This window comes from Equus asinus, chromosome 21, assembly GCF_041296235.1.
Source record: "Equus asinus isolate D_3611 breed Donkey chromosome 21, EquAss-T2T_v2, whole genome shotgun sequence".
NCBI lineage: Eukaryota > Metazoa > Chordata > Mammalia > Perissodactyla > Equidae > Equus > Equus asinus.
In genome coordinates this window covers 24,618,790-24,632,504 of record NC_091810.1, presented here as the reverse complement: position 1 = coordinate 24,632,504, position 13,715 = coordinate 24,618,790, and the positions used below count along the sequence as shown (strand labels likewise).

Here is a 13,715-nt window from a genome sequence, read left to right as displayed (position 1 = left end):
TATAGGTCAGAAAGACTCGGATTCCAATCCACATTCTTCCTTATACTAAGTCTGTTACCTTGGATGTTAAATTTGTTTTCTATAAAATGGAATTAGTGATAATACTTGCCTTATGGAGTTGTGAGGATTAAATGAATGAATTAATGGAAAGTGAGAAACTGTTGTTTATGGAAGCTATTCGAAACTGACTTTACATTTTCCCCAAAGAGTTAATATTTACGAAAGTGATTACATTTCCAAAGCAGCCCAAAGAAGCCTCCTTAAAGCATAACATTGATTATGCTATTTTAAATTCTTGCTTAGGTTTTGTTGCTGACAACAAAAACTGATATAGTAATGTGGTGCAAGAAGAAAAAAAGGAGGTAACTTCTTCTTTTGCTAAATGCAGGATTGCTGACCCCAGGCAAATTTGGCTTTGGCAATCTCTATTCATCTTTCTTCATCATATTTTTTTAAGTCATTAATCTTTCTTGAGCTTTCTCAGCCCTACTTTACCTTCCTCATTACTTCATAGATTACATTTTCCTTTGTTTTTTTTTTGGAAGGAGGGTTGTTAATCAAAACTCACGTTCAGGGAATCTATACTGCTCTCATTTACTTGTTAAGAGGAAGCAAGCTGATTGAATTAGTTCACTCTTATAGCAAGGTAATGCATTTGCAGACATTTATGGTTTTAAAATGGCATTTCTGTAATTCCAAAGTAATCCCTAAATTGTAGAGTTTCATCCAGTATGACTAAACAGGATGAGAAAAAAAATCAGATATTTGGAGGGAGAACACTGTGATGTCAGAATCAGCACCTGGGAGAGCTCCCACAAATTCTTCCTTTTTACTTTGATGTAAGTGCTCTAAGGATTGTCATAGTGATGCCCATAGCAGCAGCCTTAGGGATTATGACAGACAAGGTCATAAGCCATTTCTATGAATGAGTCATATGTAAACTGAGTGTACATTAACTTAGTAATATTAATAAGACCCTTTGTTATCTATATAAGGAAAGAGATTTGCTTTCCTTTTTGATATCAAACCACCACCTATAATCAAATTTTAGACTCTTACTTTGGACTGCCAACAAATTGGGGTAATTAATTAATGTCAGATCTTTAGCATAACCGTAAGTTTTTGTTTTGTGTTGTTTTCCTTAGTTGCTGGAGAGAAAAAAAATGGCTGGCACCAATACTTGGAACAAAAGAGAAACTCAAAAAATATTTGCTGAAAATTAGATAAACAAATGGAAAAATTAATGACATAAGGAAAGCAAGATTCTGACAAGCATATCTATCACTATTTTATATATTTCAATTCCCCTTTATAGGCATCCTATTTCCATCTGGTATACAGTGTGAACTCCTAAAACTTTAAGCTCAATGAATAATTTTATATAATTGGTAAATAATCTAATGATTTATCTTTTATTTCTGTTTTAAAATAGCATATTTTTGCATCCTTTGCAAAAGATAAACATCGGTTTTTACTGTTTTATGAAAATATTTTCCCCTTTTACATTAAAAAGTAGCACAAGATGTCTCAGACCATATCATCATAGGAAGTTTTTAAGGAGAATTATCTGGATCCAGTATATGTGAGCATATCTTAATTCTAAGTCATATAAAGAATACAGTCCATGCACTGCAAAGACTAAGGTATCTGGTTCACTTCACTACCTGTCTAGACTTGAAAACACAATTAGGTCTAGCAAAAAAGGATGCGCTTTAAGTCTTATCAGGATTTTTTGCCGCAGTAGGATTGACTTGACCTCTCTAATGTTACTTTATCTGGTGGAAGTTTGGACTCACTAGCTTTCCCCCAGTGAATCACTTTCTGTAGACTTTCCTTTGATGCTCAGAAATGCTAATGATAGTGCTAACATTTATAGACTACAGACTTTGAACCAGGCAGTATGTTAACTGCTTTACATTCAAGATCTTAATCTTCAAAGAGCCCTATGAGATAGGAATTATTGTCCTGATGTTGGAGATGAAGAAACTGAAGTTCAAGGAGATTAAGTAACTCACCCACAGCATACAGTTAGAGACTAGGAGTGCCGAGTTTGTGGTCAGGTCCTTCTGACTCCAAAGCCAGTGTGTTAAACCATTATGCAATTCTTCCTCTTGCTGTATACTTTCTCATAGGGAAATGCAGTCAACCACACCAGTCTTACTAATGGTTTCTTCTTCCTGAGTGGAAGGAATACAAAAAATGTGAGTTTGCAACTCCTAAGGTTTTGTAAATTTAGACTTATTTTCAGTATGAGTCTCTAAAATTCAAGAAACCATATGAATGTACATCCACTCATGCACACACTCAGGGAGCAAATGGCAGAAAGTCAAGACATAAGTACACTGCATGATAATTGGTTTTTAAAATTATCCTCCAAAAATACCTCTTTTTTAAAAATAATTGTGCAGTCATCATTATGGAAATCATATTCATAGCAAATGTATCAGTTGACCATTTTTCCAAGCTGATATTGATTTCCTTATTGATTACTGCTTTCAGAATTGGAGGAAGCAATAACAAAGGGAACTGGTGCTGGCAGTTTCTTGTTCTGAGGCCACCTTGTGAGAATTAATACAATCCAGGTGTACCCAAGTCAGGAAAAAAGTGAACTGGTATTTTTTTCACTCTTAGTAAATAATACATGCATTAAAATACATGCATTGTTTGCATGGTTTACTGTATCATTTTTCCTCTTTCCTTTTCTCCTGCCTCTCTGTGGATTCTTAATAAACCAAGATGTGTGTTATCATCTCATTAACCTTTCTTGACCATTTCAAAGCTAAACTTCTTATACTCTTCTCTGGATAGTCCTGCCTTCTGAATGGCTTCAGCTCTCCCTGTTCATGTGTGATAGGTAGTCCCTGAATGATGGCCTAAATAAGTTACTCTTTCTTATTTACAGTTATTACTTCTCAAAAAATGTCTTGGATCCTCTTGATTTTATTTTCTCTAGACTACATCCAAGTATTTATTGTAAGCTACCTTTTCCCCAGCTCTAAACATTTAATAACTTTCCAGGCAGGAAATATGTGATTTTTTCCCCTTTGCTCTCTGATTTACTCTGCAAGCTGAATTCAAAATGTTTTTATATATTAAGGCTTTTTATTATTTATCACATATTGCAGCTTTAAGACCTATATACACTTTTACTCCCTCAGGAATTTCACTGCTAAATCACTTCATTTATACTCTCAATAAGGTATATGTTCCAAGTACTATAGCATATTTTCTAATCTCATTTAAAAATAAAATGCTGATACTACATTCCATAGGAGAATAAAGGACAGTTGTTTTCATAGAAAAATATGCTGTGAAAACACATCTGTCACAAAATTGTGCATTCCTTAGTGCATGATTTCTGGAAAAATTTATGTAAAATGCTGATAAATGAAATCAACACCAAAAAGTAGTGCCATTTTTTTAAAAAGTCTATGATAACATGTCAATGAACCATATACAAAGCAAGAAAACCAATCTGTTTTGAGAAACCATGGTACATGGATATTAATTCATTGTCGTACATATATATCATTTATTCAACCATATCTTTAGTAACCCACTACAGGGAGCTAAAGGGCATAAAATCCAAATGTAATTGTTCAGCTCCCTTCCTAACAATTTAACCATTCTGCTCCTTAATAGAGTTGTTTCTGATTGTTCTCTCCTTGTTCAACTTCATCCTTTGCACCTAATGTTTAAAATCCCCATATCAAGTGCTCACCCACAAGGATAAGCAAAGGAATAGAAGATTTCAAATTAAATGTACTGACTCATTTCATTGTGCATTGAAATGTGTATTTTCTTACATATTCACTGAAGAATATAAAATTCATTCAAATTATTATAATTTTTTTTTTGTCTCAAGGAAGTTGAGTAACTAGTTTGAATGTTCTCTTTTTCTGGCTTCACTAAATCAGTGAGGAAGCCATAGATCTGGTACTTCAGAAGAGTGGCTTTGGGAAGAGACAGATATGAGATTGTATTATTCTTCTGTTCACTTCCTAGGTATGGGAAGAAGGTACGGAACCTCTCTGAGCTTCAGTTATATCACCTGCAAATTGGAAATTTAAACTATAATGGAATTAAATGTGATCTATACAAAAGGTCATGGTATGACCTCAATACATTTTGCAAGTAGATACTATTATTGCTAACAATGCAATGGTCATGGCAATAAAGTTTATCCATAATGTATTCTAACTATCTCATAATGCCTACTTCACTGATCACTGATCACGTGGTACCAAAGCTTTGGAGATAAAATGACTTTAACTAAAACAATATATATGGGAATAATGATGAGAAGGGCCTGGCCATGAGAGAACAAGTTACCAAAAAAACCGTTTTCCACACATTGTTCTTTCATTTAGAAAATTATCATGCTGCTACCGATTAGGATCAGGATGAATAGTTATATCTGAAAAGGCCAGTTTGGGACATGCAGACTTTCCTTAAACACGTGCATAAATATGCTGCCCTTTGGTTAGCAACCGCAGCTCTACAGAGTGCATTTGCTGTTTGGAACCCTTTTCTAAATGGAATGCTTGGGGTATGATTTGCCACCGGATTACAGCATTCCTCAATGGACAGAACAAACATATGCTGAGCACCAAACTGGTAGTATGAAAGGCCTTGTGCTTTTCAAATATTATCCCGTTTAATCTTTGCCTATAATTCTTATTTTAAAACAAAGCACATTTATTCTCATTTTATTTATGAGAAAATCAAGACTTGCCCAAGGTCAACAACACAGCTCATAAATGGCTTAAAGGATTTTCAAACTCAGGTCTGTCTAAATGCAGTCTTTCCAATCACCATGTAAGTAGAGTCTACCACCTGGAATCTATTTCAATTAACTATTAAGAAGGATTTCTAATTATTTTCTCAAATACCAGATTAATGTGATATATTCTGACTGCCCGAATCTTGTAGAAGTGCATGTATTCATAAACTAAAAAGGAAGGAACAGGAATCCAGTTTATAAAGCTCAATTAGGACAGTTAAAAATCATTGCATATATTTCTCGTTATCTTTCCCCTTTCCTGATGCACTTCTTCTAGTCAGAACTGTGGTGGATTTTACCCAGACAAGACTTGATCTCTATTATCTATCAGCTCTTAATGTTTCACGAAATTCTGGAGATTGGATGGGATGTCTGTGCAAAAACTTAGATGACTTATTCCAAGAACCTGAATGCAGAAGTGACAATTCAGACTTATTCAGTGTCACTTTTATGGATAATGGTTTACAATATTAATGCCATAATGAAGTTTTTTAAATCTCAGGTTTAATCTCCTTTGAAGGCTTCTCAAACCATTTCCTTAAAGAGAAGAAAAAATCATATCCGAGCCTCACATGGTTCTCATTGAACAAAAAGAAGTTCATTACATCAGAAATGTAATTCAAATTATAGTAATGTTTCATTTTGTTCTATGTGCATGTCCTCCAGGGGCCCCTTTCCATATCTCAACTCTGGCAGTCTTTGAGTTCTTGCTATTAGGTGTTACCTGTCAGTCTTGCCCACTGAACTCTTGAATCCCTACAGGGCAGAAGCTATGTTCTCACGATGTGTGTATCCTGAGCTGGCAACCAGATGACGTTTAATGAAAATTTTATAAATACTTGATTGATGGAAACAATAACATTTGAGCTTAAAATTTGTCCAATTCCAGAAGAAGCTGGTAATCAACATAAGTGTGTATAAGTTTTTTAATATCCTGAACTCTCCCTAAAACCAAGCCTGAGTGTGGAAGCATTCCATTTTGTAACTGCAGGGAGGCTGTCCAGGTTCACCTCCCAGCTCCATCACCCACTAATGTGGTAGCCCTCAACAAATTCCATAGTGCTACTCATTTCTCATCTGTAAAATGGGGACATTAATGGTACTTAACTCACATAATTCTTTTTAAGATCACCAGAAATAATCATCATAAAATACTTACCAAAATGGCCACCATGGAGGAAATAGTCAATAAGTGTTACTGTACTCTAGTGTGCACAGCTAGATGACATGCAACCCTGCAGAACATACTTGGCTTGGAATAACCCTGAAGTCTGATAAAAAGGTTATTAAATCAAATGTTTCAGACAACAAAAAATGAAATGGCACTTAAAACGCTCCTTGTTGAGAGGATTTACATTTGGGAGGATGGAATAAAAAAGACTTTTTGGAGCAATAATATGTCACTTTATTAGACATATTTCTTACATTAGCTCATTTTTATTGGCAACCGCCTATTTATTTACTTGAACTGTGATCTTTATGTCTGTAGTGTCTTCTCTCTCTAACCAGACTTGATCTCCTTGAGAGAGGGGAACTTTTTCCAAACAGAAACTTGGACAGTATCTGATAAATATTTAAAATACACAAGAACTTTAAAATAATTATGTATATGTGTATATGTCTATACATTGCATATAAGGTCTGTGTATAGAGAGAGTCGTATTCTAGATACATATAGAGCAACAAGTATAATTGCAGGTAATAGAATGGTTTGTGAAGTGAACAGAATTGAGTGTCAGGAAACATGAATTTACATCCTCATAATGATTTTAATTATGGAGAGATCTTGGGGTGGTCATTGACATGGTTAAACTTTGGTTTCTTCATCCAGACCTGTACTGTCCAATAGAGTTCTCTGCAGTGATGTAAGTGCTTATCTTTCTGCTGTCCAATGTGTTCACCAGGAGCTACATGTGACTACTGAGCACTTGAAATGTGGCTAGTGTGACTGAGGAACTGAATTAAACATTTTACTTAATTTTAATTGTTTTAAATCTAAGTAGGCACATGTGGCAAGTGGCTATGTTAGAGGACAGCATAGATACAGAATCAAGGAAAACAGAACAATTTCATCTGAAAAGAGTCTACATTGAATTCCCCTGGTATTGGTTCTACAAAGGCTGTTTTTCAGCAGAAGATTATCCTCTTTTGAAATATAGTAATACTCTCCTGTCACATCTTAGGACTTTAAATTTTAAACACTTTTCCCTTTATTTCTCCCAACAGATCTTGAAAACTTTAAAACAAGAACGAGAAGCACTGTGTCTGTCCGCCAAGGTCAGGGGATGGTACTACTGTGTGGCCCACCAGCCCATTCTGGAGGTAACTATAAATGCACTGAAATGTGCGCACTTTACTGGGTGCTATTTTTCTTGCTGATTGTTCTCCTTCTTGTCACCAGCTGAGGGGACAGTGTCATTTGTAGAGATTCCCAAAGTCCCTCCATGTCGAGGAAGAATCATTGTCACTGCCTTCCATAATTAGGATAGGAAAATATCAGATTTTGCAAATGTTCCACCTCACTGCTGTCTACCTGGCACAAGGGGAAAGACACTTGAGTCGATGGAAATCAGAACCCTTTACTTTTTCCAACTTGATTGGGTTAAAAGATGGTTTGTTTCATTTCATCTCGTTGTTGGGCTGGGTAGGGATCAGCCCCAGATCCAAAGTCCTTTAACCACAGGATCCAAGATCACTTTGTGAAGACTCATAGTGACTAGATCAGTTGGGAAGGCATTTGGCTGCAAATAACTGAAAACCCTGCTAGCATTGGCTTCAACAGACTGGAGTGTGTGTTGTTCTCACATCTATTTACGAAGGCATGTAGTCTAAAGCTGGCACCACTTCTTGAGCATGTCAGCCAGGGCTCAAACCCTTTCTCTGATCTTTCTCTAAAGTGTTCAACATGTTCCATGGCTAAGGCACCAACTGAGCAATCTCGATAGGAAGAAATGAGAATGACAAAAAGGAAGGTGCCTTTTTTTTTTCAGGATGCTTTAGTGCACCGTTCTCATTTTACCCAGCATACTACACTGTCCTTTTTTGTGGGGGAGGGAAGCTTGGGGAGTGCGTAAAGTGGACTTCAGGCTTTCCATTGTATGAGAAAGATATGACCCTGCAAGCAAAACTGTGTAAGCTGCCTTTTTTTTTTTTTAAGAACTGGACATTTTCAGATAGAAGCTTTGTAAAACATTACACATTTTTTTATTATTAAATGAGAAAATCTCATTTGTTACTGCATCGCATTGCTCATCAGAGAAATGCTGCAGTGATGAAGAAAGTCACTGTTAGGTCAACCAAAGTCCTCATTTCTAGTGCATTCACTTACAAAGAAATAATGTTCAACAGAGCCTAACATAGCATTCTCGGTTTTCTCATACTGAAATCCCCCCCCGCCAAAATAATCTTCTAATGGGACACTTTCCTACATAAATTATAGTTCTTTATTTTTATAATTCACCCCAAACTGTATGAGAGATATATCACACTAAAATTTCTAAAGCTGTTAGGAAATTGTTCACACATTGTCATCCTCTGATACGTCACTGCTTCTTGTCTCTGTGTCATCATACCCAATAGTGGGTTTGAAAGGCAAGAATAAAGTCAAAATTCTCCATTTCAGTTTGCCTTTGTATTATGAAAGGTTTACTTTGCTGAAGGACTACATTTCATTTATTAACTCCAGTGGCAAAGGAGACTGAAAAATCAAGTGTTTTATATAGACACATGATGGCCCTGGGGAAAAAAATCATGATTTTGTTAATAAGGGAAAATATGGAGAGATGCTATGTAGGCAACTTGCAGTGTCTGCTAAAAGGCGTAATGATGACCGTAAGGCAAATCTGACTGCCTATAAAGGATTCAGTAGTGTGGAGATTTAATAGGTAGTGGTATTTATTAGGATTCCACTGAAGTTTGTGATGACCAGATTGACGCACTCTATTCTTGGAAATGCTGGCTAAAGTTTAATTTGATGTCATCTATCCTTGTTATTACCTTAATTTTCTGTTTGACTTTACACATGATTAAAAGAGAAAATATTTTAGGGGCTGTCCCGGTGGCGCAGTGGTTAAGTTTGCACGTTCTGCTTTGGCAGCCCTGGGTTCACCAGTTTGGATCCTGAGTGCAGACCTACATACCACTTGTCAAGCCATGCTGTGGCAGGCATCCCACATATAAAGTGGAGGAAGATGGGCATGGATGTTAGCTCAGGGCCAGTCTTCTTCAGCAAAAAGAGGAGGATCGGTAGCAGATGTTAGCTCAGGGCTAATCTTCCTCAAAAAAAAAAAAAAAGAAAGAAATATTTTAAACTGAGAACTTGAAAATTCTTTTATTTATATCCTGTAACCAAAAGTTATAACTTTTCCTTTCTCATCTAATGGCCCAGCTAACATTTCTAGGAGGAAGTGACAAAGAGCAAAATAGCTAAAACACTTCAAACACAATGACTATAAAAACAGGTGGAAGAGGCAAGTGCCCTTCCAAGTCTAGATCAATGACATGGAATTACTAGGGTTTTGGTTTTTGAAGACTGGCAGAGAATCCAGATTAGATTTCAGGAGTTTGTGTTCTGAAAAATGAGTTTATTCTTTAGGACTCCATCTTCCATTCAAGTTAGTACCAGAAGCATTAAATTTGGAGTCCAAGACATGAGTTCCAGCCCTGACTCTGTTTCAAGTAATCATTTGATATTGGACAAATATCTTCAAATTCTCTATGCTACTCTCTACATATCTGTGAAGTGAAGAGATTAAAGGAAATCTCTCAGATCCCTTTCAGTTCTATCGTTACGTAATAACAACTCAGTAAAGACTAAACTTATTTATCAAGTATGTTTGCATTATTGAAATCCTGTCATTTATGTGAGGAAACCAATTAACTGGACATATATTTAGGTTAAAGTGAAGTTCACTCAGGCTAGCACTTCTCGTTATGAAATCCGATCAAAATAAGAATTGAAGATTTTGCTAATTTCTGCTGCAATCTACCTTCACAGCATTAAGTTTTCATAACATGGTAGCAACTCTAAAAAATTAATCTTGTAGATATATTAAGAAAAAAATACTCCACTACTCCCTGGTATAATGATATCTTTGGGAAAGGCAAAACACGTGGCATGCTGCTGTGCTGCTACACAATGAGGTACCTGAATACTTTCCCCTACCCACAGAGAAATATATTAAAAATTTTCATAGACATCCAATGAAATGTGCTTGTCTCTGCTGGCAGCAGTCAGCAGCTCTGAAATCCAGTTCCTTGAGCTGTGCTGACATTCCTGACAGTCTTGATGGTGAAAGACAAGGAAATAAATATTCTCATTATGGGTTCTATTAGAAACCGTGTGCTCAGTAACACTATGGGCAAGGCAGGCACGACACAGGAATTTGTGAGAAAACAACAGGAGGATCTTGAAGGTTGTAAGAGAGCATCTCAGACATCCATCAGTTTGGGGCAGTAGAGTCAATGATTATCTGATGAAATCCCCCCAATTACTGAAAACTTTCCCGTGCAAACTGTCCAGCAGTGATTCTCTCATTGTTCTCCAGGCTGTATATCACCTTAAAGCTGGCAGAATCACCATGAGCCACTGGAGGTACTGAGCGTTTTAGACCTAGCATATGGTATCCCAGTTTCAATTGTAACAGATCATGCAGAGGAAAGGAAATGAGTCAGCCTTTTATTATATCAGTGGGATACTGAGTAATGACATGAAATCCATTTTAAGGGATGCTGCATGTCCTATTTCAAAAGCTATGCAGTGTCAGACCTTCTTAGGGTAACATAGAAATGAACAGCAATTAATCTATTTTAAAAAACATTTCAGTCAGCAGGTATTTCCAGTAATCTACCAATTACTGTGTGCAGCATATTTGTCATCTCTTGGTTAATAGATAGAAATTCAAAAGTGATGTCATTACATAGATTTTGCTGTTAAATCTTAACACAAACACCAAAGAGTAGAAATCACTGTGATGGGCTCTGGTGGTCTGTAATGTTCCTCATATTAGAAACAGAGTTTATTGAGGTCCAGAATTTTCACTTTGCTTTCCATCAACTCCAAGCCCACTTAGTACCAGGAATTCAGGATCTTTAACCAAGCTCTCATTAAATAGAAATAGAACTGTGATACTTTGAGATTCTTCTTCCAGTGTACTAAAATTGTCAGGTTATTCAACAGTGAAATCCTCATGAACTGTTCACCAAAGGAGGTTTTTGTTCCCACCTTTCTCTTATATTCACCAAGATCCTTGCTACTCAAAATATGATCCATGGACCAGCAGAATCTGCTTCATCTGGCAGTTTGTTAAAAAGACAGCATCCCAGGCCCCACTCAGGGCCTACTAAATTAGGATTCAACTTTTAACAATAAGATCTCCAAGTGATTCATATGCACATGAAAGTTTGAGAAGCCCTGAGCTATATCTGTGGTTCCCATACACACACCCCACCTCTGGCCTGTGGTGGACAGGAAGCTGAACCATGTTAAAGCCATAGGTGCCCAACCTTTACCCAAGGATATTCTGATTCCATAAAGCTGGGGCAGGGTCCCCAAAACTATTGCTTTAGTAGACTCTGAGGCAGCACTGGATTTAAGATCCACCTTATACAAAACCAGCCCAGGTCCACCTTTCTAAAATAGAGTGCTTTGATTTCCACATCACCCAAGCAGAAGGGTTGAACATTTCTTACGTCAAATTCTTAGGCAAAAGAATTTAAAATAAAATATGATCACCTCAGGCTTTACCTTTGACTTCATATATTTTTGTGGTTGTTGATAAGGGAGATGACTAAGAAAGACTGGCTTTTTCTCAGATATTCATATTTGAAAGTAACATTTTCCATTTAGCCAACTCTTACTACATTATTGTGAGTGAATGTGTGGCCTCCTACAGTATAAGAGAGAAAACCACATGATTCTGATTTTGAGATTATTTTCGTTATTCTGGGTTTTATAGAAACTAGCTATAATTTTCAACATTCAATGCTTTTACACAGAGCCTATCTCCATTAAAGTTGGATCCCATTCACACGGCATCAGACACAGGGACCTTGTAATAGAGCATCCATAGAGTTCTTTATGGTGTTTATAATGTTTTAGTTTACCTTATATTATCTTCTGATCCTCATAATAATCCTATGAGAAGTGAGGACACATGTTTCGTAGATAAGGAAATCGAAGCAGAGATTATGTAAGGTCACATACTAATCAATGGCAGAAACATGCCCCTTTTTTTCTAGTCAGGAGACAACAGTGGAAATCTGTACTGGACTCTCTATGCCAGTGGTTCTTTGGGCCTCATCCTAGATCAATTAAATGTGAATTTCTTGATAAGGGCCCTCGGGCATCATTTATAGTTTAAAAGCAGTCCAGGTGATTCTAATATGCAGCCAGGGTAGAAGACTTGTGTTTCTGCATTACACAATCAAGTCAGTCTTGTCCTGGAAGAACCTCTCTGTTTGCAAATATCTCCAGGATCCCAGAAATTTGATTTGATCTGGACATATCATGAATATTATAATCTTCAAAGAATCAATCATGCCTTCCCACAGCATAGTTATTTCAGCTGGATCATTTTGTATTTACTGTAGAGCAGAGATAAAATGATGAAAGTAAGACACCCACATTCTAGTCCTAGCTCTGCTATTAACCCAGCATGTGGTCTTAGGCCAATTACATAACTTCTCTGAGCCCTGTTGAGCCCTGCTCTGTTTCTATCTTCCCACATGTACTCAGCTTCCAGCATCAAGATGTCATCTGCAGGATCAGGCTCACTCAGTTTCTTTCTTTTTTTCTTTGAGGAAGAATAGCCCTGAGCTAACATCTGCTGCCAATCCTCCTCTTTTCACTGAGGAAGACTGGCCCTGAGCTAACGTCCGTACCCATCTTCCTCTACTTTATATGTGGGACGCCTACCACAGTATGGCTTGCCAAGTGGTGCCATGTCTGAACCCGGGATCTGAATCAGTGAACCCCCGGCCACTGAAGCAGAATGTGCGCACTTAACCGCTGTGCCACCAGGCCGACCCCCATGTGACAACTTTTAAGTAGACAAATATTTTTCAGATATATCCCCCAAGAGATTCATATGGAATTTGCATCTATTATTATCATAAACTAATCATGCTCTGACATTGCAGCATTATTAAAATGCTGGTTTAGCCATTCTTTTGTTTCTTTTTTTTTCTTTTTTTTGAGGAAGATCAGCCCTGAGCTAAAATCTGCTGCCAATCCTCCTCTTTTTGCTGAGGAAGACTGGCCCTGAGCTAACATCTGTGCCCATCTTCCCCTGCTTTATATGTGGGATGCCTGCCACAGCATGGCTTGATGAGCAGTGCCATGTCCACACCCGGGATCTGAACCTGCGGGAACGTGCGAATATAACGCTGAGCTACCAGGCCAGCCCCTAGCCATTCTTGTAACATTTGAAAATTGCCCTTACGGACTAAAAATGGCAGTTGAGTTAAACTCTTCCAATAGTCTTATCTTAGGACAAACCCTGTGTAATTCCCTATGTTTATGTTTTCTCTTTAGTGTGTATAGTGTGTTCCTGGGCTCTATATCATTTCCTTAGAAGAAACAAGATATTAAGTTAGACCTAAGAGTGACCAAGATTTTTAAAATATTACTGAGATTTTTTTTGAATAGAGAAAAAATTGTGTCTTCAACTTGTATGGCAATTTTAAAAAGGACAATTTGAAATTTTAAAATAGCTATGAAATTAAAAATCACTTCATTATCATGAAAAACTATAGGAAGAATACCCCTCTAATTGTTGAGTTACAATCTCCTTTTCTGGTTATAGTGGGACTTGGTTGAACATGTTTACGGGAACTAAGAAGGGCCCAGCATTCCACTTTAGTTATCTCAGTCTGGGGTGTGTGTGTGGAGTGAGGGAAGGTGCTCAAAAATAGACCCAATTCCAAAAACACT

At 37.0% G+C, this 13,715-nt stretch overlaps 1 protein-coding gene across 8 annotated transcripts in view; it reads left to right on the top strand.

Moving 5' to 3' along the window:
* Window positions 1-13,715, top strand: part of CNTN4 (contactin 4) — an 878,916-nt gene that overhangs the window by 642,279 nt on the left and 222,922 nt on the right. For all 8 annotated transcript variants that reach the window (XM_070492801.1, XM_044754900.2, XM_044754901.2 and 5 more), the window contains one exon: window positions 7,010-7,105. In XM_070492801.1, coding sequence (XP_070348902.1) covers window positions 7,010-7,105 — 96 coding nt within the window. The remainder of the gene's footprint in view (window positions 1-7,009; window positions 7,106-13,715) is intronic.